The sequence below is a fragment of the Triturus cristatus genome, chromosome 3_2 (genome assembly GCF_964204655.1).
Source record: "Triturus cristatus chromosome 3_2, aTriCri1.1, whole genome shotgun sequence".
In the NCBI taxonomy this organism is placed as follows: Eukaryota; Metazoa; Chordata; class Amphibia; order Caudata; family Salamandridae; genus Triturus; species Triturus cristatus.
Window position 1 is genome coordinate 1,134,746,275 of NC_140584.1, and position 22,725 is coordinate 1,134,768,999.

At 44.3% G+C, this 22,725-nt stretch overlaps 2 protein-coding genes across 3 annotated transcripts in view; one reads left to right on the top strand and one right to left on the bottom strand.

Moving 5' to 3' along the window:
• LOC146859258 (uncharacterized) overlaps positions 1–22,725 on the top strand; it is a 400,212-nt gene that overhangs the window by 150,692 nt on the left and 226,795 nt on the right. The gene's annotated exons all lie outside the window — the stretch shown is intronic.
• Positions 19,125–22,725, bottom strand: part of LOC146859259 (uncharacterized) — a 145,555-nt gene continuing 141,954 nt past the window's right edge. For both annotated transcript variants that reach the window (XM_085649949.1, XM_085649950.1), the window contains one exon: positions 19,125–21,125. In XM_085649949.1, coding sequence (XP_085506075.1) covers positions 20,209–21,125 — 917 coding nt within the window. In that variant the 3' untranslated portion in view covers positions 19,125–20,208. The remainder of the gene's footprint in view (positions 21,126–22,725) is intronic.

Genomic DNA, 22,725 nt, shown 5'->3' on the forward strand with positions numbered 1-22,725 from the left:
CATCCTCCTATAATCTTTTTAAAGAAACATATAAAAAGGGTGACGGACACCTGAACTGACTTTCTTCAAAATATAGGTGAATAAATGGACCAGAAACAACATGGAACATCTACACCCAACATCAACCGAAGAAAATAGATGGGACAGAAGGAAAAGAAGGTTGACTGCTGACAAAGCAGCCCAAAAGGCCTAAGGGCAGACCACCACGAACGGCCACAGTAGTACACTCAAACAATTGTACACATGGGACTCATACCAATTAGAACCCCTACTTAGAGGTTAGTAGCTTGAACAGAACAGCAGAATATATGGGGCTCATACCCATTAGAACCTCTATGTGAAGTTTAGGAACGTAAACAGAACAATAGAACACATGAGACTCGTACCCATTGGAACCCCTTGTGTGGAGGCTAGTACGAACGAAAAGATTGAATAGATGGGGCACGTACCCATAAGCAATAGAAAAAAAACATGGGACTTTTACCCATTAGAACTGCGTAGATGAGACTAAAATCTACTACAGACTGTGTAGATGGGACTAACACCCACTACAAAAATAATGGGACTTGTACCTATTAGAACTACGTAGATGGGACTAAAACCCACTACAAACTGGGAAGATGGGACTAACACCCACTACAAAACAATGGGACTTGTACCCATTAGAACTACGTAGATGGGACTAAAACCCACTACAAACTGGGAAGATGGGACTAACACCCACTACAAAACAATGGGACTTGTACCCATTAGAACTATGTAGATGGGACTAAAACCCACTACAGACTGCGTGGATGGAACTAACACACTTACTACAAAAACAAAGCGTGAAGCAAAACAGGACTACACCCGTAGGTAAAGACTAACTGTCTATGTCTCTTGTATTACATTCCTATAAACTGACCCTTCGCCGGTGAGTGGCCTCTCACCAAAGTAGTACTACCATGACAACACTCTAGTCTTGTTAGCCCCAACAAGCCTGTAATAAAAGCCATAATAGATTAAAACAAGATGCAAGAAAACATGGTCTGAATACATTAGTGTTAAAATAAAGACTTCGGACATTTCCCACCAGATTTGCAGTCAAACTAATATCCATAACCATGACGTCGATCTTGGATGAAAATGTTAGAGGACCCCACAAGAATTACTTGCAGCATACTGATACAGTTAACTGAGAAGCATGTAACTATGTAGCAAAGTTTCGTAAACTAACCCATAGTCAAACTTAGGAAAGGGTGGCCCCCAGACACAGGTGCTTTACCAACTAGTTCCATTTCTGGAAAGGGTGGCCCCCAGACACAGGTGCTTTACCAACTAGTTCCATTTCTTGAGCAGAACAGCCGTACACTTGGAAACTGCAACATGCCCAATCTTTATCAAATTCAAGTTCTAATATGCAGGTTCACATGCAAATGTTCAGGCGCAATATGATGGAAACTGATCAAAGCAGCACATTATTGAATGGTTCCTTTTCCAAATCACAGAGCGGAGCAGCAGTGCGCCAGGCTCTGTCCACGAATGTGACCAAAGACTCCCTGGAGACTCCCGGACACTCCGTATGTTGTGCACTGCATCCAACCACAAGATGGCGGCACGGATGCATTACGTGTGCCGGGTGGATCTAGGCGCGTGCGTGCGCAAAACGTTGCCGCGCAGAGGTACTGACGCAGAGAAAGGGTAGAACGTCACAAATGAAAATTCCAGGAACCTGAGGATGTTGCTGAAGAAACGTTGCATGACCCCAAAGCTGAAAGTAAGTGGGCGCATGCAATTAACAACTAGTGCCGCCATTTGAAAATGCACCGCAGCGGTTGAAACTGCCGTTGTTGACCCACTTTGCGTGCCTCCGGTACCGAGTCCAATTTGACAAACAAAACATTGTGTTATTGCTAGTAGCTGGCAAACATGCCACTGCATACAGCAAAGAGGGTCAGACGCCACATTTCCCATGCCAATAAAGCTTAACATAGACACTATGTGTGCAAAGCGTCGAGCAAAAGCCTTTCTTGTACACACTTGTTAATGGCCAAACTGCATGTAGAATACTCCAAATGGGTTTTCTGTGGACACACGAACCATAACCTTGCAGAAAAATAGGGCTAGTGATGTACTCGAGTTTCCTGCCATTGCCCTACTTGACCACACCAGAAACGTGTGAAAATCCATTGAATAAGACTCCACAGCTTACAGATGACTGTAACTTGACGGCAATATCCATATAGACGTAGAGTGTACAAAAGTTAAAATGTAGAAGGTGGAGTGCAGTGGATCCCACACGCTGTCATAGAAGCAGGAATTACCAATGGTTTAACCCAATGAAGGAACAACAGTTGATGGACAGAATGCAGAACAATGTCATACATTCACCCCAGTACAGAGATCTGGGCCTAGATCCATCGTTTTTTTGCTCACCATGCCGTTCCAGTTTGAACTCAGCCATATGCAAATCATTCTTGACCCTGTGCCTCATGGGAACAGTCCAGCCCGAACTGCCAAGCCAGGTCCTCCCTGGACTGGAAACAGGCATCCTAGGACCGGTTTAAGGGTTTCACCCCTCTTCAGCCAGGATAGCTTGATTCCAGTGGCATGGTGAGCACGGGACCCACGTCTGGGCATACCCTTCCCACTTGGGATGACGAATGCAAGAACAACAGTTGATGGACAGAATGTTTTGCCAATGTGCAAAATTCCGTCCATCATCTTGTGTGTTTTGCTGTTAACCCAATGAAGTACAAGCAGGTTTGGGCTGTCTGTTGAAAGAGACAGAGAAGGTTTCTTTTTAGTTTCTGTAGCTTTCTTTTAGAGCTTTGTCGTATTAATGGTCCTTTTAAAAAAAAAAAACACGTGTAGTTTTGTTTTCAAGAATAGTCTCCAAAAATCCTACTCCAACTGACACGCTCAAGCATCCAGGCACCCAAACATTCCATTCAAGACTCTCACACCAACATTCCATGCATCACATTCACACTGGCTGAGCAGCTAGGGAGTAAGTAACCAGATAAATACAACACAGGTTACTACAACAATTCTGACCCATTTCATCCACACAACTGTTTTTATGTACTTGCCACCCATCTCACCACCCTGTTCCACACACAAACATTCTGAATCTGAATGGGGACCCTCAAGGTCCAAATAAGGCATCCTCTAGGAACATTAAGGTCATTAACTCATGTTGGGGGGGATGTGAACTGGATCATATGAGTGAGATCCCTGGATAGTTGTCTGTGTATGGAGTGACAATGATGCTTGTAGGAATCTCTGGGTCCTGACCAGAAACTAAATTAGAAAAGGACCTGTGATAGTGGTTCTTTACTCTTTGTGTGTTCCTTCAGGACTCAAATCAGCCAGAGACAACATCAGCCTATCACTAGAGGGGACACATCCCATGTGTTGTCAGCTTATCTGTGTCTAATGGTAGTTTTCAATGTCTCCCTGCCTCCTTTGTGACACCATATTCCTTTTCCCCTCATGGAAGGTCCAACATGAAGATCTCCTTCGCTCATTAGAGTTGGATACTTAATGCTGAATTCTGGACCAACCTCCACCACCTGTTCTTCTTCGACAGTTCCTTATCCTTTTGCTAAGGTGCATTTTTGGGCCTTTCTAACTTGCTCCCAGAACTGTGGAAGCTTGGGGGAGAGGGGGACCACTGACCAGAACAACAGCTATGTCAGCGTTGTGGAGAAGAGTAGACTCTGCTGCAAGTACTTATCTGGGGATGCGCAAGGGAAGAAATACTGCATTTACCTACATATGTAAAAGAAAGACATTACTGATACTCAACGTAATTTAGAGAAATAAAAGGTATTTGGAAAGCGCTAGTCCATTGGATTCAAACATGGTAAGCATGTTTGCGGTCCTCCCAGAAGGACTCGACCTAAATTGAGGTAATATTGCAACAAGAAAGAGATGCGTAGGGATAATAAATCCATCATATAAATAGTTGTCTTAAGAGGTTCAGGTGCTTTAAAGTGCTTGTTTGCTAACACATTTGTCTCTCCACTGTCCTTTGGTGCCCTCCTCCCGTTCAGGAAAAAGTTAAAAACAGTTCTTTTTTCAGAAGCCTGGGGCACTAGCTAAAGCAAGTGACATCTCCTCACATGCATAAGGTGCGCTCTCTCACAGCGCTTAGAAACCAGTCGGTGATAACGCACTCTACAAATACCAATTACAATTAGTTCACTATAAAGTGAGTAAACACCCACTGTGCAGAGGTTCCATATGATATACTTAAGCAGCTTCAGCTGGTACAGGAAATGTCCTTACAGATCCTCACATGTACCAGTTGCTTAGGGCCTAGAACTCTCAGTATTTACGTGTAATGCAGATCGTTACAAGTTCAAGCCCTTGTCTATGGTCAAAGTATTTTCTGATCTGTCTCACCCGTCCCTTGTTTTTGATGGAAAATAGTTTGTAATATTTATGAACTGTGCACCTCACTTTGGCTCGGATCTTTCACTGACCAGTAGTGGGTTGGTTGTGCTATTATACTGATCCAGAATTTAAAAGCTCCCCATAGGCAAAGTGCTCCAGTTGTGTAGCTCTTCTAATTGTTATGCAAGACTCATGGTCTCAACTTGAGTTTGTCATAGTTCTGGTGCTTATTTATTTATGCGGATTGTTTGTTTCCGTTTTGTTATCTACTTTTAATGTGTTTTGCGTTGATATTCGGTAGGTGGGTGTGATAACTTGTCCACTACAAATCAAGATAAGGATGAAAAATGAAATGCTCAAAAAGCTGAAAAGACAATGTGCCTGGTACCACCAAAAGAAGATTTTAACCGAGTTCCTCTGGTGAAAATTCTGTAAAGTTGGATACATCTCATTTAATTTCCTATCGATGTACGCACATGCTGATCATGGTAGTCTGGCCATCTGAGTATACCAGGAGCAATTTAGGTGCAGGCCTGATCTCACTAGAAGTATGTCGGCACAATTCCCAACAAAACATGAAGAATATCAGTCATGTGACACAACCATTTTAGGTATACATGAAGGGGCATATGTATCAAGGGTTCTAAGTCAGCCTTGCCTCCACGCAAGCATATGCAGGGCAGTGCAAAACCTGTAATGAGATTTACCAAGCCACGTTAGGCTACCTTGCGTGGCCCAACATGGTTTGGTAAATCCGGTGTAATGCAAAGCAGCGCAAATCACTGCCTTGCATTACTCTGCCCCATAAGGCGTACAGTGAGTGGAGCGTGCGTGTTACCACGTATCCACCTATAGATTTTGAAGCATTCCCAGAGCTACCAATACTGGTAGACCTGGAAATACTTTAGAATGCTACCCTTTCCCAGGGGAGGCGTAAAAAGGAGAAATATCTTTATTTCTCCTCGTTTTTTTCCTCTTTCTCCATCTGCTGCATTCTGCAGCACAAGTAGAAAGTGCAAAAAGGGTCAGAGGATTATTTTTTGCACAGGAAGGTCTTTCTTCCTGCACAAAAACACTCCTGCTTGAAATACAGGCACCCTTGCACCATGGTTTACTGGTGCCTGCTTTAGCGCTAGACAGCAGTTTGTTCGCCAGTGCAGGCAGAGAACAGGAATGCGCCATATCTTGATATATACGGCACCTTCGTTCCATCTCCCATTCACTCACACGGTTAGATGGTGTGCTGCATTGTGTTGCGTGAAATCATGAAAAAAATGTCCCAATGTCTTTACTGCTGCTCTAACCCTAATAAACTATTACAGTCCTGCACAGATAATAAAACAGCGGAACTAACTTTTAAGTTATTGCTTCCGAAATAGGTCACTTTTGTAATTGGTTTGAACCTATCAGAGCTTGTTACGGCTGAGGTGGCCAAGGAGGCCTGTGCCATTCTATCCCACCTACTGCAGACTCCAAGTCCAACCCTACACAGACCCTTTTACTTTGCATGACATTTACTTTCCTGCAGTTATTGTTGCAGAACCTCTATTTTGGTCTGATTCATAGTATGGCTGAGTGTGAGCCCTGCTGCAAAAAGGCAATGCTCTTGTCACGCCAAAGCCACGGTTCCTCAAAGTTTTGGTGTAGGAACTGTTATGTTTCCAAAGGCTGCCACCACTGTTCGAAAATCCGTAACAATGGTCCACCGGGCCACGGTGGCAAGAGGCTTGTTCTTTTTTGTAGGGTCTCCTTCCTCTCTCGAACTGCAGTGTGAGGCCTGCTGGAAAATGTCCCAGACACACACAGGGAAATATACTTGTACATTAAGGACTTTTTTTTCAAGGAGGCCTTGAAGATTTTTGAGGTAAAAGGATGATGTCTTCAATAAATTTGGGGTTTTAAGCCAGTCGCATCATTTACGCGATCTGTAGTTCAGCACGTCTTGTCAGCTCTCAGTCCGGTGGAATACGATTCCACCGGACTGAGAGCTGACAAGACGTGCTGAACTACAGATCGTGTAAATCTTCAAGGCCTCCTCCTGATTCGCCAGGACTACAACTTTGACTGAGAAAACCTTCTCGCCCGCAGATATTAACCAAAATCTGCGCTTGGGCTGTATACCCATCTGCACTGTCCTGAGGAAGACCCGCTGTGACGCTTATTATATTTTGCGCAGTACACGGGGTCGAAACGACGATGCACCCTTATATGTCTACACAATGCTTCTGATCACAGATTAATTCACATAGGATCTTGTAGCATATGTCAAAAACCATAAAGACATATCAAGAAATAATGTACCTTTCTATTCTACTTATTCACTTTTACCGCATTTGATATATATATATATATTGTATATACTATTTATCATCACATGTCACTTTATCACCACAAGTCACCAATATTTTGCTCTTTTGAACTCATGTATTACGACAGCCCATAATACTTTATTCCCTTAAATTACCAAATTGCAAACTTTTTATTGGTGTGTGCTTTTTTTCCTCATTTATCCGATATCTGTTACATGTAATTAATATTTTTTGAACTTTCTAAAAGAAATTAGAAATTCCCGACAGAACCATTGTATTTATATATTACAAATACACATAACACAACCGTGGGACCACAGCTTTAACCTGTAGTCTTAGAAGATTTCGGTTATGCAACTTAACCACGCACTGGCAAAGCTGATAGGTCTGGCTGTGTTGCGACTTAAAAAGTCGCAACACAGATGTACATGATAATACACGGATTTGAACCAGTGTCATGCATTGTGCAAGAAAGGAAATAACCAGAGAGCAAAAGCTAAATACCTTTAACGTTCAATTCAATAAATTGTTGTGTTGGCTTTCTTGATTTCAGCCCATGTACCTCCAATTTCCACTCTTAGGGCCGATCTTAGGGCCGATTTGAAGATTTGCGATTTTGCTGTCACAAAAAAGGCATTTCTGATGCAGCAAACCCAATTTTGCGATTCGGTAACCTGTTACCAAATCACAAAATGGGTTTGCGATGCGCTACTTGGAAGGGGCGTGTTTAGGGCATCCCTTCCAAATAGCGAATCCTAGCGGTATGCATTCATGTTTTGAGACCGTGAATGCGGTCGCAAAACATTCCCATATCACCACCTACTTCAAATAGGGACCCCTTCCCACTTTGTGAATGTTATTAGATTACATATTCAATTCACCCAGCAATCCCCATTCGCCCTAGACTTTGCCTTTCAGTAGGCCTAAGACCCTGGGGGAACATCCCAAGATTTCATAATGGGAGAACACATATTTGTTAACTCAGGAACTCCAGGTTCCTTAAATTAACTTGGGCATTGCAAATGGGTCCTATTAAGGCCGCAACAAAATGTGTCATCTGCCCCATTACTCCACCTGCCGCAATCACATACTGATATATTAGTTTGGGCAGCTAAAATAATGTACTGCGACAATTGATATTAATTTCTGCCTTTCATTTAGTTGAGGTTCATTGCTGCCTGGGGCAACTGATTTGACTCAGTTTCTGCATGTTGCGATCAGGTAGTTTCCTGCCAAATTAAATTGTCTGCTCATTACCCTAAGGTTTGCTACTGTACAAAGATGTTCTACTTCCTTTTACATTTAGAATGGAATCGTAACAGCAGCAACAGTGATGTGATGTAGAGTGTAATTGTGTATGTTCGCACATTGGAAAACAAAACTTTCACCATCTGGTGTAATCTGACTTCGTGGAGGGCCTAGCAAGCTGACAGATGCAGCGTCCATGTGAATCCTGAAGATGGGGCGTAAGATTGCCCACATGCTTGAACCACTGTAGATGAAGACACTACCAGAAAGCCTTCAGGTGCCAGCATGCAAGAGTGACCAGTGGGATTAGGAAACCAGTAGACCTAGAAGGCAAAGAAGTGTCCGGTTTGGAACTCTAGCTCTTTCCAAAACCATCATAATCTGAATGTTCCAGGCCCTCTGTTGAGGCACCCTCCCACCCCGGGATTTTCTGTCAAATACTGCCCTTTTACCAAGTAATAATCAGAGGGATCCAGGTGCAACTGATGGAAAAGCCCAATAGCAGAAACGCGGTGGTGTTCAGGTGCTCTGACACCTGCTGTAGCGAGCCTGCATTGAGCATCAAGACATCTAGGTATGGAAATACAAAGATCCCCAATCTTCTAATGTGTTCCACAACCACCACCATTACCACCTTGGTGAAGACCATGGGTGCTGATGTTAGTCCAAATGAGAGGATCACAAAATGTCAGTAGCAGCAGCCTACTACAAACTGCAAGTACCTCCTGTGCGACCGCAGGATCCGAAGGTAAAAGTATGCATCCTGCAAGTTAAGGGACACCATCCAGTATTTAGCTTCCAGTGCCAAAAGCACAAGTCAGGACAGCAGCTAGAACTTCCCTGTGGACAGGTAAAAGTTAAAGAAACTGAGGTCCAGGATAATCTGTAGCCCGAAGTTCTTGGAAACCATGGCATACCATGAATATTATCCCTGCCCAATTTCCTGCCGTAGGACCAACTGCCCTGCCCCTTTCTACGAAGTGCCTGCACCTCTAGTGGAGAGTGATTGTGGACCTCTGACGAGGTGCTGTTCAAAAGGATGGAGAAATTATAATAGCCACTGGTCCACTGTAATGGCTTTCTGGGCAGCAGAAATGTTAACTCCCTTCCCCCCCAACAGGCTGCACATGATCCCTTAAAGCTAAACTACCAGTTTATGAGGTGGAGTGGGAAGGATGACGAAGAGGGGTATTGGACCTGTCTGACTTTGGGTTTGCCATATCCTCTGTATCCCCTGATTGGTTAAGCCGTTGGACAACCTGAGATGGCTCCTACTCATAAAAAGTGAGTGTTTTCGATCATCCCTGAAATGTTCTGTATTGCCTGTGCAAGTCTTGGGCTAGAGACGTTGGGCAGAGGAATTGTTCACTCTCTTTATCTTACATTTTTCGAAGGCCTAGTCAAGAGCCTGCAAATTGCCTGTCCATTAGGCTGGCTGGTACATCAGCTGAGTAGCTAGTGAGTGCAGCCAGGCGTGCCGCCTCATGACTACTGAAGAGCCCCTGGCCCTGGGCACTGATTCCACCATGTCCTGGATTTCTCCGAGGATGTGTCTGGTGGTAGCCTGACGTTTTCAGACCACCTCAGAAAAAGTGACCTACTGGTGGTCTGGCAGACGTGGCACCATTATATTGGAGATCTCCAAAGCATGTGGGTACAACTGGCTAGCAAGCATATCAGAGTCAGACTCCCAGCAGAAAACACACCTTGTCCACTGCCTCTAATTTTAGGCTCCTTGCTTGGAATGCTCCAGGGATCTCTTCGGAGCAGAAGAACTTTCGGAAGAGGGATAAGTAGACCGAAAATCACCGGCCTGTTAACCACTGGTGGATGTAGGCTTACCCCATGCCACCCTGACTGGCTCCATTAGAGTGTCAGGAAAAGCGGTCAAAATGCTGCCAAAGACAGATCGCAGTTTAAGATTCTTTCCAAAAGCACTGCCACAGTTCTGTCTAATGAAAGATTTCCAGGCACACCAAGCGCCCTCTTACCAGAGAACTAAACCAGTGCTCCTTTCACCAATTTAGCTAAAAATATTTGTAGTCTGGACTTCCTGCAAGGATTGCCCTTCTGGATTGCACTCCCCCAGACCTGCTAGGAACACTTTGCCTCAGCCAAGTGGGCCCGATATCCCCAAAAATACAAACCAAAACCATATAGAAACTAATAAATAATAGAATTAAAATTTTTAGATGATGTTTCTGATGGGTATTTCTACAATAATAATTAAAACAATATTTTTTTCCTAGCAAGAATATTTTCCCCAATGTAATGCTTGGACGAATTCTATGACACCAGCTTCCTCCCTCCTGATTTAGATACGTGGGAGATCTCCAGCTATGGCTTAATCCGCACAAATATCATCTTGGTTTACCAGTTGGTATTACCAATTTGTCCAGTCGTTGTCACTGCCATTATTACAAAGTACTTGTCTTTTTCACTACAGTTCTTTAGAGAGTACATAAATTGAGTTTTGGATCCAACTAGATGAATAATTCGCTCGCACTTTATACTATTGTGTGTTTGGTTCTGCTTGTTGAGTGCTTGCTTTTCACTGGGGAACTTTTTAATCCTCAAAAGTGCACTGAATCCTCACACATAAATGTTTTCATCTCACAAATGCATTCTACACAGAAAGCAATCATTTTTGCTTTGTCTGAAGAAGTATGTTTTAATGTTTGAATCAGAACTCACAATGTAATCCAGACCTACTTGGTTTGCCAATGCTTGTTTATTTTTGCCTGAGAGTAAACAACACTACCCAGATGTTTTACTCATGGTAACCATCATTAGCACTCTGGTTGTTTTCTTAAAAATGTGTTTCCCAAACACATTATGTGCACACTCACTGATGCAAGGGAACGTCCCTAAAACTCAATGCACATATAAACACTGCACGTTTCACTCGCTGCTTTGTAAGATAGTTTTACATATGAAAATTCATGGAGTGGTGTGGTGGTTGTGCTAGGTTTTAACTCCACTACCAAATGGTTTCTTGGCGCTAGGGCACATACTGCTAAATAGCCTCACAACACTTAGGAGGTAGTGAACTGTCGGGTTTTAGTCCTTCCCTAATTATCAAGGAGGTCAGTGTCCACAGGTTGAAAGGGCAGTTGATTCCAGAGATTGGGGGCCTCGACTGAGTAGCTACAGCCCCCAAACAGGATTTCCTAAATCTAGGAATGCACAAGGGGAAATATTTTCAAATGTGTTTGTTGTAGGAGGTTAATGGCAAGTCTGCTTAAGGGTGAACACATGTAAGTGACCATAAAGGGTATGCTACATAATTAGTTAAAAATAATATGCTTCTTAAATGGCAGCGGAAACTAGACAGAGAAGGCTGAGCATGAATGAACCCTTTGGATGTAACTAGGTAGGCCAAAATATACCGTGTTAGCATACTAGAGGCAAAAGCCAGTGATGGTGGCCAAAGTAAGTCCTTTGATGTCTTCATTGAAATATTCTGCATCTCAAAGAGTACAAGGATGAACGAGCAGAATTTTAGGAGATCATAGTACGCTTGGCATTACATGCAATATCAAAATATGTGAGTTGTTGTGACAGGGGTAAGACAAGATCCCAACTCCCAAGAATAGTAGGCCTCACTAGAGATGCCCTCACTAATATCAAACATTAGCTTAAGCTGGCGACTGACGAGCGTCTCTGCTGTGGTTCATTTAAACTGGTGGGTCAGCCAGCACTGCCAGAGAGGCAAGGGGCGGATTATACTAACACTCGGCTGTGGCTCATGTAAGCTGGTGGGTCAGCCAGCACTGCCAGAGAGGCAAGGGGCGGATTATACTAACACTCGGCTGTGGCTCATGTAAACTGGTGGGTCAGCCAGCACTGCCAGAGAGGCAAGGGGCAGATTATACTAACACTCGGCTGTGGCTCATGTAAACTGGTGGGTCAGCCAGCACTGCCAGAGAGGCAAGGGGCAGATTATACTAACACTCGGCTGTGGCTCATGAAACCTGGTGGGTCAGCCAGCACTGCCAGAGAGGCAAGGGGCAGATTATACTAACACTCGGCTGTGGCTCATGTAAACTGGTGGGTCAGCCAGCACTGCCAGAGAGGCAAGGGGCAGATTATACTAACACTCGGCTGTGGCTCATGTAAACTGGTGGGTCAGCCAGCACTGCCAGAGAGGCAAGGGGCAGATTATACTAACACTCGGCTGTGGCTCATGAAACCTGGTGGGTCAGCCAGCACTGCCAGAGAGGCAAGGGGCAGATTATACTAACACTCGGCTGTGGCTCATGTAACCTGGTGGGTCAGCCAACACTGCCAGAGAGGCAAGGGGCAGATTATACTAACACTCGTCTGTGGCTCATGTAACCTGGTGGGTCAGCCAGCACTGCCAGAGAGGCAAGGGGCAGATTATACTAACACTCGGCTGTGGCTCATGTAAACTGGTGGGTCAGCCAGCACTGCCAGAGAGGCAAGGGGCAGATTATACTAACACTCGGCTGTGGCTCATGTAACCTGGTGGGTCAGCCAGTACTGCCAGAGAGGCAAGGGGCAGATTATACTAACACTCGGCTGTGGCTCATGTAAACTGGTGGGTCAGCCAGCACTGCCAGAGAGCCAAGGGGCAGATTATACTAACACTCGGCTGTGGCTCATGTAAACTGGTGGGTCAGCCAGCACTGCCAGAGAGGCAAGGGGCAGATTATACTAACACCCGGCTGTGGCTCATGTAAACTGGTGGGTCAGCCAGCACTGCCAGAGAGGCAAGGGGCAGATTATACTAACACTCGGCTGTGGCTCATGTAACCTGGTGGGTCAGCCAGCACTGCCAGAGAGGCAAGGGGCAGATTATACTAATACTCGGCTGTGGCTCATGTAACCTGGTGGGTCAGCCAGCACTGCCAGAGAGGCAAGAGGCAGATTATACTAACACTCGGCTGTGGCTCATGTAAACTGGTAGGTCAGCCAGCACTGCCAGAGAGGCAAGGGGCAGATTATACTAACACTCTGCTGTGGCTCATGGAACCTGGTGGGTCAGCCAGCACTGCCAGAGAGGCAAGGGGCAGATTATACTAACACTCGGCTGTAGCTCACGTAAACTGGTGGGTTAGCCAGCACTGCCAGAGGCGCAAGGGGCAGATGGTGGGTTAGCCAGCACTGCCAGAGAGGCAAGGGGCAGATTATACTAACACTCGGCTGTGGCTCATGTAAACTGGTGGGTCAACCAGCACTGCCAGAGAGGCAAGGGGCAGATTATACTAACACTCGGCTGTGGCTCATGTAATCTGGTGAGTCAGCCAGCACTGCCAGAGAGGCAAGGGGCAGATTATACTAACACTCGGCTGTGGCTCATGTAACCTGGTGGGTCAGCCAGCACTGCCAGAGAGGCAAGGGGCAGATTATACTACCACTCGGCTGTGGCTCATGTAACCTGGTGGGTCAGCCAGCACTGCCAGAGTGGCAAAGGGCAGATTATACTAACACTCGTCTGTGGCTCATGTAACCTGGTGGGTCAGCCAGCACTGCCAGAGAGGCAAGGGGCGGATTATACTAACACTGGGCTGTGGCTCATGTAAATTGGTGGGTCAGCCAGCACTGCCAGAGAGGCAAGGGGCGGATTATACTAACACTGGGCTGTGGCTCATGTAAACTGGTGGGTCAGCCAGCACTGCCAGAGAGGCAAGGGGCAGATTATGCTAACACTTGGCTGTGGCTCATGTAAACTGGTGGGTCAGCCAGCACTGCCAGAGAGGCAAGGGGCAGATTATACTAACACTCGGCTGTGGCTCATGTAAACTGGTGAGTTAGCCAGCACTGCCAGAGGCGCAAGGGACAGATGGTGGGTTAGCCAGCACTGCCAGAGAGGCAAGGGGCAGATTATACTAACACTCGGCTGTGGCTCATGTAAACTGGTGGGTCAGCCAGCACTACCAGAGAGGCAAGGGGCAGATTATACTAACACTCGGCTGTGGCTCATGTAACCTGGTGGGTCAGCCAACACTGCCAGAGAGGCAAAGGGCAGATTATACTAACACTCGGCTGTGGCTCATGTAACCTGGTGGGTCAGCCAGCACTGCCAGAGAGGCAAAGGGCAGATTATACTAACACTCGTCTGTGGCTCATGTAATCTGGTGGGTCAGCCAGCACTGCCAGAGAGGCAAGGGGCGGATTATACTAACACTGGGCTGTGGCTCATGTAAACTGGTGGGTCAGCCAGCACTGCCAGAGAGGCAAGGGGCGGATTATACTAACACTCGGCTGTGGCTCATGTAAGCTGGTGGGTCAGCCAGCACTGCCAGAGAGGCAAGGGGCGGATTATACTAACACTCGGCTGTGGCTCATGTAAACTGGTGGGTCAGCCAGCACTGCCAGAGAGGCAAGGGGCAGATTATACTAACACTCGGCTGTGGCTCATGTAAACTGGTGGGTCAGCCAGCACTGCCAGAGAGGCAAGGGGCAGATTATACTAACACTCGGCTGTGGCTCATGAAACCTGGTGGGTCAGCCAGCACTGCCAGAGAGGCAAGGGGCAGATTATACTAACACTCGGCTGTGGCTCATGTAACCTGGTGGGTCAGCCAACACTGCCAGAGAGCCAAGGGGCAGATTATACTAACACTCGGCTGTGGCTCATGTAACCTGGTGGGTCAGCCAGCACTGCCAGAGAGGCAAGGGGCAGATTATACTAACATTCCGCTGTGGCTCATGTAACCTGGTGGGTCAGCCAACACTGCCAGAGGCAAAGGGTAGATTATACTAACACTCGGCTGTGGCTCATGTAACCTGGTGGGTCAGACAGCACTGCCAGAGAGGCAAAGGGCGGATTATACTAACACTCGGCTGTGGCTCATGTAACCTGGTGGGTCAGCCAGCACTGCCAGAGAGGCAAAGGGCGGATTATACTAACACTCGGCTGTGGCTCATGTAAACTGGTGGGTCAGCCAGCACTGCCAGAGAGGCAAGGGGCAGATTATACTAACACTCTGCTGTGGCTCATGTAAACTGGTGGGTCAGCCAGCACTGCCAGAGAGGCCTGGGGCAGATTATACTAACACTCGGCTGTGGCTCATGTAAACTTGTGGGTCAGCCACCACTGCCAGAGAGGCCAGGGGCAGATTATACTAAACATTCTGGTGATGTTGGGCTCTTGGGTGGTCTGAGCTTGTTGGGTATAGTCAGGGGGCACAGGTCAAATGTAGCCACAAATAATACATGGATTAGCAGTATACACTGGTTAAAACATGGTACAGTATGACTGATTCGTCGTGGGTGTGTTATTTGAACCCACCTCTAGAGCACTGCAAACTGATACCACCACGCTCCCCAACCTAACTAAAATATGGTGACGGGGAGACGGTGTTAGATCCTTGTTAGATTCAGAATGGGACACACAGCCGGTAGCCAAGTAAATTTAGTGTCCTGTAACACCAGATTTAAGCTCACACAGTCTTACTTACATTACAAGATACAATTCTCTTCGTTATTCGTCCACGAGACCTACCTCTCTATGGAAGAAGGGTTACCAAGATATCAGGAGGGGGAGTCGATTTCTCCACTTGTATGATTATATACGGTGGAGAGGGACGGTTAGGGAGAAATGTTTAAACTACAGGTTGTTGGGAGACTGACAGTGGAATGGAAACTTGATCACTTCCTTTTGAGTCTATTTTTGCGAGTCCAAGAAAAAGAAAACAATCATTAGTAAATAGATCTGGCTTTGGCAAACTGGTAATTTATTGTTAACGTACGCAATAACTGAAAGTGTAATAGTAACAAAAAAGTAAAAATGCTGTTGCCTAAAGATGGTTTGCATGTTTGTAAAAAAGAAAACAGTTACAAATTCCCCATTAGAAAGCAGGGATTGGTTTATTGGCCGTCCACATTGAAGTAGGCTAATCTTTAGTCTGACAAAACAAAATGCTATCATTCGCAGTTAAGAGAGCCAATGGCTGAAGTGGGGTAAGTCACTGCCCCATGCTGTACGCTATGGAGAGTGAAAGCAAACTATGAATGAAACCTCACTAAACCAAAGCCCAAGACTATATATACCAATGGATGTATTTTAATTATTATTATTGTTTGTGGAGAAAACAAGAGGCTGGAGAAACGTATACAGTTTCTATGCCAGACCTGAAAATGAAATGCAGATCTACATGTTTATGTCTGGTATTAGCACGAAGGAGAATTGATATGCACTGGCTACAACCCAAAGCACCATCGCTGTAAGCATGGCTCAGAGATTTTCTTCAATGGCTAGTGACAGAGGAGCTGCACATGCTTAAGACATGGACAAACTGTAGAGCTGAGGAACACTGGACCACCTGCAGGGAACTGATGCAGTCTCCCATTACCCTCACTGGAATCTTGGTTCATTAGATAAAATGTTCTTCTCTATTTATTTACTATCTTGATTGATTAAATGATGCAGATGATCAGTTTGAAGAGCGAATGAATAATACCTCTTGCTGATATAATGACGTCACTGTAGGCACTGGCGGCTCCTCCGCAATGGTGGAGGAGCGTCGCCCCACTGGCTCAGAGCCAGCAGCTAAAAAAATAAAACAATATAGTACTATTGTTTTACTTTTTTTAGCTGCTGGCTCTGAGCCAGCGTGTGCAGGGAGGGGCATGCTGGGGCGTGACAGGGGAGAGGTGGAGTGCTATATGCACTTCTAAAGTGCATGTGTGTTTGGCCGGCCAAACACACAAGCACACTTCGGTTTCTCCAACCTGGCTGCATAACACAGCTGGAGAAAATGCACAGACTCCTAGTCCTGGACGGAGGGCCTTTTCAGTCTTCTCAGGTCAATCCCCATGCTGCTCTCATGCTTGAGAGCAGCACAGAGATTGGATGGGAGCCATGATGCTATCCCAGGGACTCTTGGGACAGGCATTGCAACAGAGGAGTGCGAGGCAGAGGACAGCAGCACCAGGTAAGTGGTTCATTTAGTTAAATATTTTTTTTGTATTACCCACCCCCCAGCGTTGTTCCCGCTGCCCGCTCACCCACCCCCGCCAGTATTTCTTAGTGTTGGCCGCTACTGACTGAAGGGTTGATGCTTTCCTTTGTTCACTCTGTTTAAGTACTGATACAAATCTCTAAAAGAAAAATAAATTAGTAGGATAAAAACACCTCGACTTGGGGCTCAAGTTCTCCTAAAGAATTTCATGAGAAGGCACAAGAAATAGGAGTAAATCACATACAAATTCATGATTTCTTTAGAGTAAGCTTCAACATTTCCACTGTTGCTACAAGCTGTTCGGACAGAGTCGCAATTATATATAGCTGAAAAGGTGATGGGAGTATGCTTGCAATAAGTCTTACTACTGGCAATCATTCGGGGTAGCACTCCAACCCGTGGTGTAAGTATTACTGTTTTGCAACCGAATTCTGGTTGCAAAACAATTAGAATGTATTACCATTTTAAAAGTGGTGGTAACCTATTCACAAATGGGAAGAGAGTCTCTTTGGAATCCTTTCCCCTATAATAATGTTGAAAAATTATATTATGAGAGCAGGCAGTGGTCGGAGGGACCAATGTCTACTCTTAAAAAATGAAACTTTTTCTTTTTAAACAGGTTTTTTCCCCCCAAATGCAGCAAGTTTTCTTTTGCAGGAAAACTGTCTGCATTAGGGAAAAAATAGATTGCTTTATTAAAAAACAAATCACAGACACGGTGGACTGCTGACCTCTGTAATGGCTGTTATTCCTAAGGGATTGCAAATTGCAACCTACTTCATTAATATTCATAAGGTAGGTCGATTTGTGGCCTACTAGGAATCGCTATTTGGGAATAAAACATTTCATACATTAGGAATACCGAATTACTAATTGCAATTCAGAGTGAGTACAGCTGGTCCAAAGTCACTTTTAGCAAGACAAGCTGCACTTTTTCGGAATGCATATTCCATCTATGAAATATCAGAATGCAGATACTGAGTCAAGCCCACATGACCTCTGCCCCATTTAGTACCTCTTTCCACATTAACTCCAGAGTCTCCCAGCTGGATATCAGCAGTGGCATACAAACACCCTCAGCTAGGCCCCCAGGCAACCACAAACAGCCATCAAAGACCAACAACATTCCCTGTAAGACCTTTTGCAGCCATCAGAGACACTAAACCTTCATGTAGACACCAGCAACCATCTCAAGAGAGCCTCAACCCATCTTAAAACGCCCTCATGTGAAAGAAGCACTGGTTGCAGTGCTGTATGGCAGAGGGATACAAAAACAGAAGACTGCGCTTATCTGAGCATCAAATGAGTTGCCATGGAGAAGGGGTGCTGGGAAAGCTTAGTACAAAGAGAATGGCTATTAACATGGTTAGGAAACTACCCTCCTATAAAAGACACAGCTAAACATAATGCTGCCCCTGTGATGAAGCCCTGAGATCAATCCAGTTGATCTCCAAACAAACTGTAAACAGCGAGGACATTCCGGACCTTACAGGATAGATGGACATTTGTCTGAGACCCTAAAATGTGAAACACTAGACTGAGAGGAGGATTTGTCAGTAGAACTTGTTTAGATTGGCTGTCTCACCCAACTGTAACATTATTCCATGTTCTCCTCACCACATGTGGAACTTGGAGCAAAGGTCCCATTCCACTTTCTCAAAACCCTCCTGTCACCATACTCGTTTCTCCTCCCATCTCTTTTCATAGTTGTCAAGCAAGTCTGGGGCTCTATCATGGCCAACATTCATTGACATGGCCACAAGCACTCTAATATGATGGAGCGGTCGATGATGCCAAATGCAGCCTACAAGTCCTGTTAAATCAGTGCACCAACACGCCTGAACCTGCATACGTCCCAAGATCAACAATGGCAGCCAGAAACACCAGCTAAGGCTAAGTTTGGAAAGAACTTCATCTCTAACTCTGTTCAGCATGAGATCCTACAGTTTCAATTAATATTCTGTAATATAACCAAGGATAGCTTTATGGAAGTCTTCCAATGGTACAGCCTAAGGGCCTAAACTTATCTGACCAGTGATTAACTTACATATAAAGTGACTGATTCTTGATATGCATTCCTTATAAGATGGGGTCACTTTCTTGTAGGACATTTGCTTTCTTGAGCTTGGTTATGATTATGTTCTGCAATTAGAACTGAAATGTAGTGCAAGCGGAATTTTCAGTGCAACTTTTACAAATTAAGTAAGTGGCTAAGTTACACCCAGATAAACTAGAAATGCTACTGTGAAAGTTTTGATGGTCTTCAATTCGATTTAATTTTAGTCTGTCCCGGAGATAGTGACTGTACACACAGTGATTTATTTTCCTGCACATGTCCTAACCGGAGTAAATTATCACCAGCTGCTAAGGTAGCATATTTATTTGTTGTACTGGGAGGCAGCTCTCTCAGACCTCGATCGAGCAAATTCATAGCAGGCATTAAGTCATTCATTAATTTGTTCAACAATGGTACTGACTGCTGTGGTGAAGCGGCGATTGAGTTACAATGGTGCACAAGAATCCTTGGTTGAGGACATGAATCCTGTTTATTTTTTGAACAGCAAGAGTGTCTAGCAGCAGGAGGGCAGGTTGAGAAAAGTTCCATAAACAAGGGATTTCTGTTGATGGTATACCAACTATGTACATACTGAGGTCTTGCGACACTCGTTGGTCACAATATTGGTGTCTGCCCAGTGAAGATATTTAGCTTATAGGAACTCTTTGGTGATCTTCAGGTAGGATGAATCCAAATAATGGGCAGCTTGAAAACCTGGGCACTGCAACATAAAGTGGGTGCTGCTTGTTCGTAGGAATGCGATCCCGTAGTGGACTCTGGTAAAATGCGTAGATGGTACTTACAGCAGAGACACCATAGTTTGTCCCAAGACAAAAAGTGTCAATCCTTTTCATCATTCTGAGTTACGGGTTGCTTGTTATTATCAAGAAGATACCTAGACAATGCCAAAGTAGTCAATCCGTCTCAGCACTCTGAGCAGTGGAGTACCAATAATGCCACCCTACATGTTTTTGATTATCGAGAATTTAGTACTGATTTGAATGATGTGGCACCTCAAAACTGTATTTAATACCTTTTGGGGACATGCTCATTAGCTCTTCCTGGGCTGCTTTCTGTGTGAGACCACATGGACATTAAATATATCCAGTTCACTTGTTTAAAACCTGGCAGGATGTCAATGCTGATATTCAAGTTATATGAAGCTGATCTGTAGAGAAATCCACATTCTCACTCAAGAGGCCCAAAGAAAACTGAGGCTCAGTAGCCCATCCCAACCCTGCCCAGTATTTAAGGAATGTATTGTTGTTGCTCTACCATGTATTCTTTATGTCGGATTACACATTTCTGACTGATTCTCTCTGGCATGTATTTGTTGATGCCTCCTTAAGGAAGATGAGTCAATGAACCGCCTTTCACACACAGTACAAATATAAGGTTTCTCGCCTGTGTGCATGCGCTGATGCTTGATGAGGTGTGGTACCTGCCGGAAACTCTTTCCACATTGGATACATGTATATGGTTTCTCACCACTATGTATTCTCTGATGTCTTTTCAGGTTCCCCAGATCACTAAACCGTCTCCCACATTCATTGCATATGTGTGGCTTCTCTCCAGTGTGAATCCGCAGATGAATTGTCAATGCTTGCGAGTACCTGAACCCCTTCCCACATTCAGTACACAAGTAGGGCTTCTCTCTTGATGTTGCTGTCCCCACACTGCTATTTATTGGTAAAGAATCCATGACTGGAATGAGCCTCATTGTTGAGTCATGACATTTCTCTCCTTTGTATTCTTGTTGGGTTTTTTCCAGCTTCATAGACGGATGGAAGTTTTTCTCACATTCACTACATGTAGTTTGTTGCTCCCCATTGTTTACTCGTAGATTGGGAATCTCCTTAGCTGACAGACTAAAACATTTACCGCACTGGCTACAGACCCACATTTTCAAAATAGTGTCTTTTTTCTGATCTGGATTCGTGGTAGTAGAATCACTGAAACTCTTCTGGTCAATCCAGATATATGGTGTCTGTTTGTAGGGTCCTTCATATTGGGCAGGATTTGGACACCTGTTTGAGCTGCTGCAATACTCCATACTTGGACCCACTTCTTCAACTGTGCTGCTGCCGTGGTGGTTTGTAATGTCCACATTCTGACTAAAGCTTCTTTCAAATCCACTGGTGTTGAATGCTCTGTCATAGCGAATTGCTTGTTGTCCTGCAGAATTCACAGGTTTGTTTACACCTTAGGAACAGACAAAAAAGAAGAATCATTTAACCGATCATAATTTAATAAACACTTCGAAATCAAGTGAGCAAACAACTGTATCTAATGCATACTGCAGCTAATGTATACTGCAGACAAGGGTGATGCAGTCCTTTAGTTAAATAGGTAACAGTGCTAGATTGTTACAACTGCATCACCCTATTACACCCATTACAGTCCAAGGTATCCAACTGAGCAATAATATTGTTTTCATTTCACACTATATAACCAGTGCGTCCTTGCATTTGCATTTTATATGATATGTTACAAACCGAATTGCATACATGTCATGGATTTCTATTAATTTAGTGAGCATGGAAAGAGAAGTAGAAATTACTCACCCTAGTAATTATTGTACTGTTATCTCATAACCCCCTGTTTTATATTCCTGTGTGATAATTCTAGTGTCTAGCAGGAAAGGCACTGGAGCACTTCACCAAAAAATAAAATGGAACCAAACGCACAGTCCTCTACCTACCAACGTGGTCTTGCATCCTTGATTCCTTCTGGTTGCTTTCTAATAAGAAACATATATAACCTTGAGTGGGGCTGGTGGAATGATCAGATAAACAATGCAGCGCTGTTGTTCTACAGGAACTATTATGGTGAATAAGGAAAACAATACTTGTCTGTAACAATAGATTTGTGACTTGTGATGTAGATTCACCTGTTGTGCATTCTCCTGTGTCAGGTTCAGAAAAACTTAATTTTTCTCTGCAATTTTTGTTTCAGTTTTAGGTGTGCACTGAATAAGTTGTGAATAAAATCCGTGAAGCCCACAATGTAGAGGGATACAGACTGCACCTTTGACTTGCGCACCCGCCATGCACAGTGTTGTCATTAATGATGTAATTTCAGATGTTACAGTGATGTTACCAATGATGACATTGAAAGTCGTGAGTAATGTGATATATGAGGTAATTAGCAGTGCATGGCGAGGGCGCAAGTTATAGTTACTTTAGGGAACAAGTTATAGTTACTTTAGATAACTATAACTGGTGAATGTCACTGGTTTTATTAGTTTTTAACATTATGTTGAAACTGACATTTTCACCCAGCTATAACGTACCTTTAACCTTTTGTTTTTTTCACTAAACTTCTAAGGTATTTTTTAATGTGAATTACGATATTACAAGTCCTAACTATAACGTCACTTTAACCTTTAGTTTTTTTCAGTGAATTTCTATGTTTTTTTAACATTAAAAAGGATGTTCATCGCTTTGCATGGTGTGGGTTTTGGCGAAGATCCTGCGTCCAACCCCCTCCCTGGGCACCCAACCCCATGTCAACTCAGGGCTTGGCTGCACGGCCGACTGTAATGTAAAAATATAAAGGGTTTCAATTTGAGTAAGAGATACCTACTGGTTTGACAAAGGCTCACAACACCAAAATATAAAAAGAGGGCCTATTAGCTTTATCAAAGAGTCAGCACATTAACATATATAAAGACACATTATTGGATTTGTCAGTAAATCAACACAATAATTTATCAATATCTATAATCCAATGTACTTCCATATACATACATGGCAATGATTAATAACAATCACTGTCCAATATGCATTTTTCTTCAAAACAA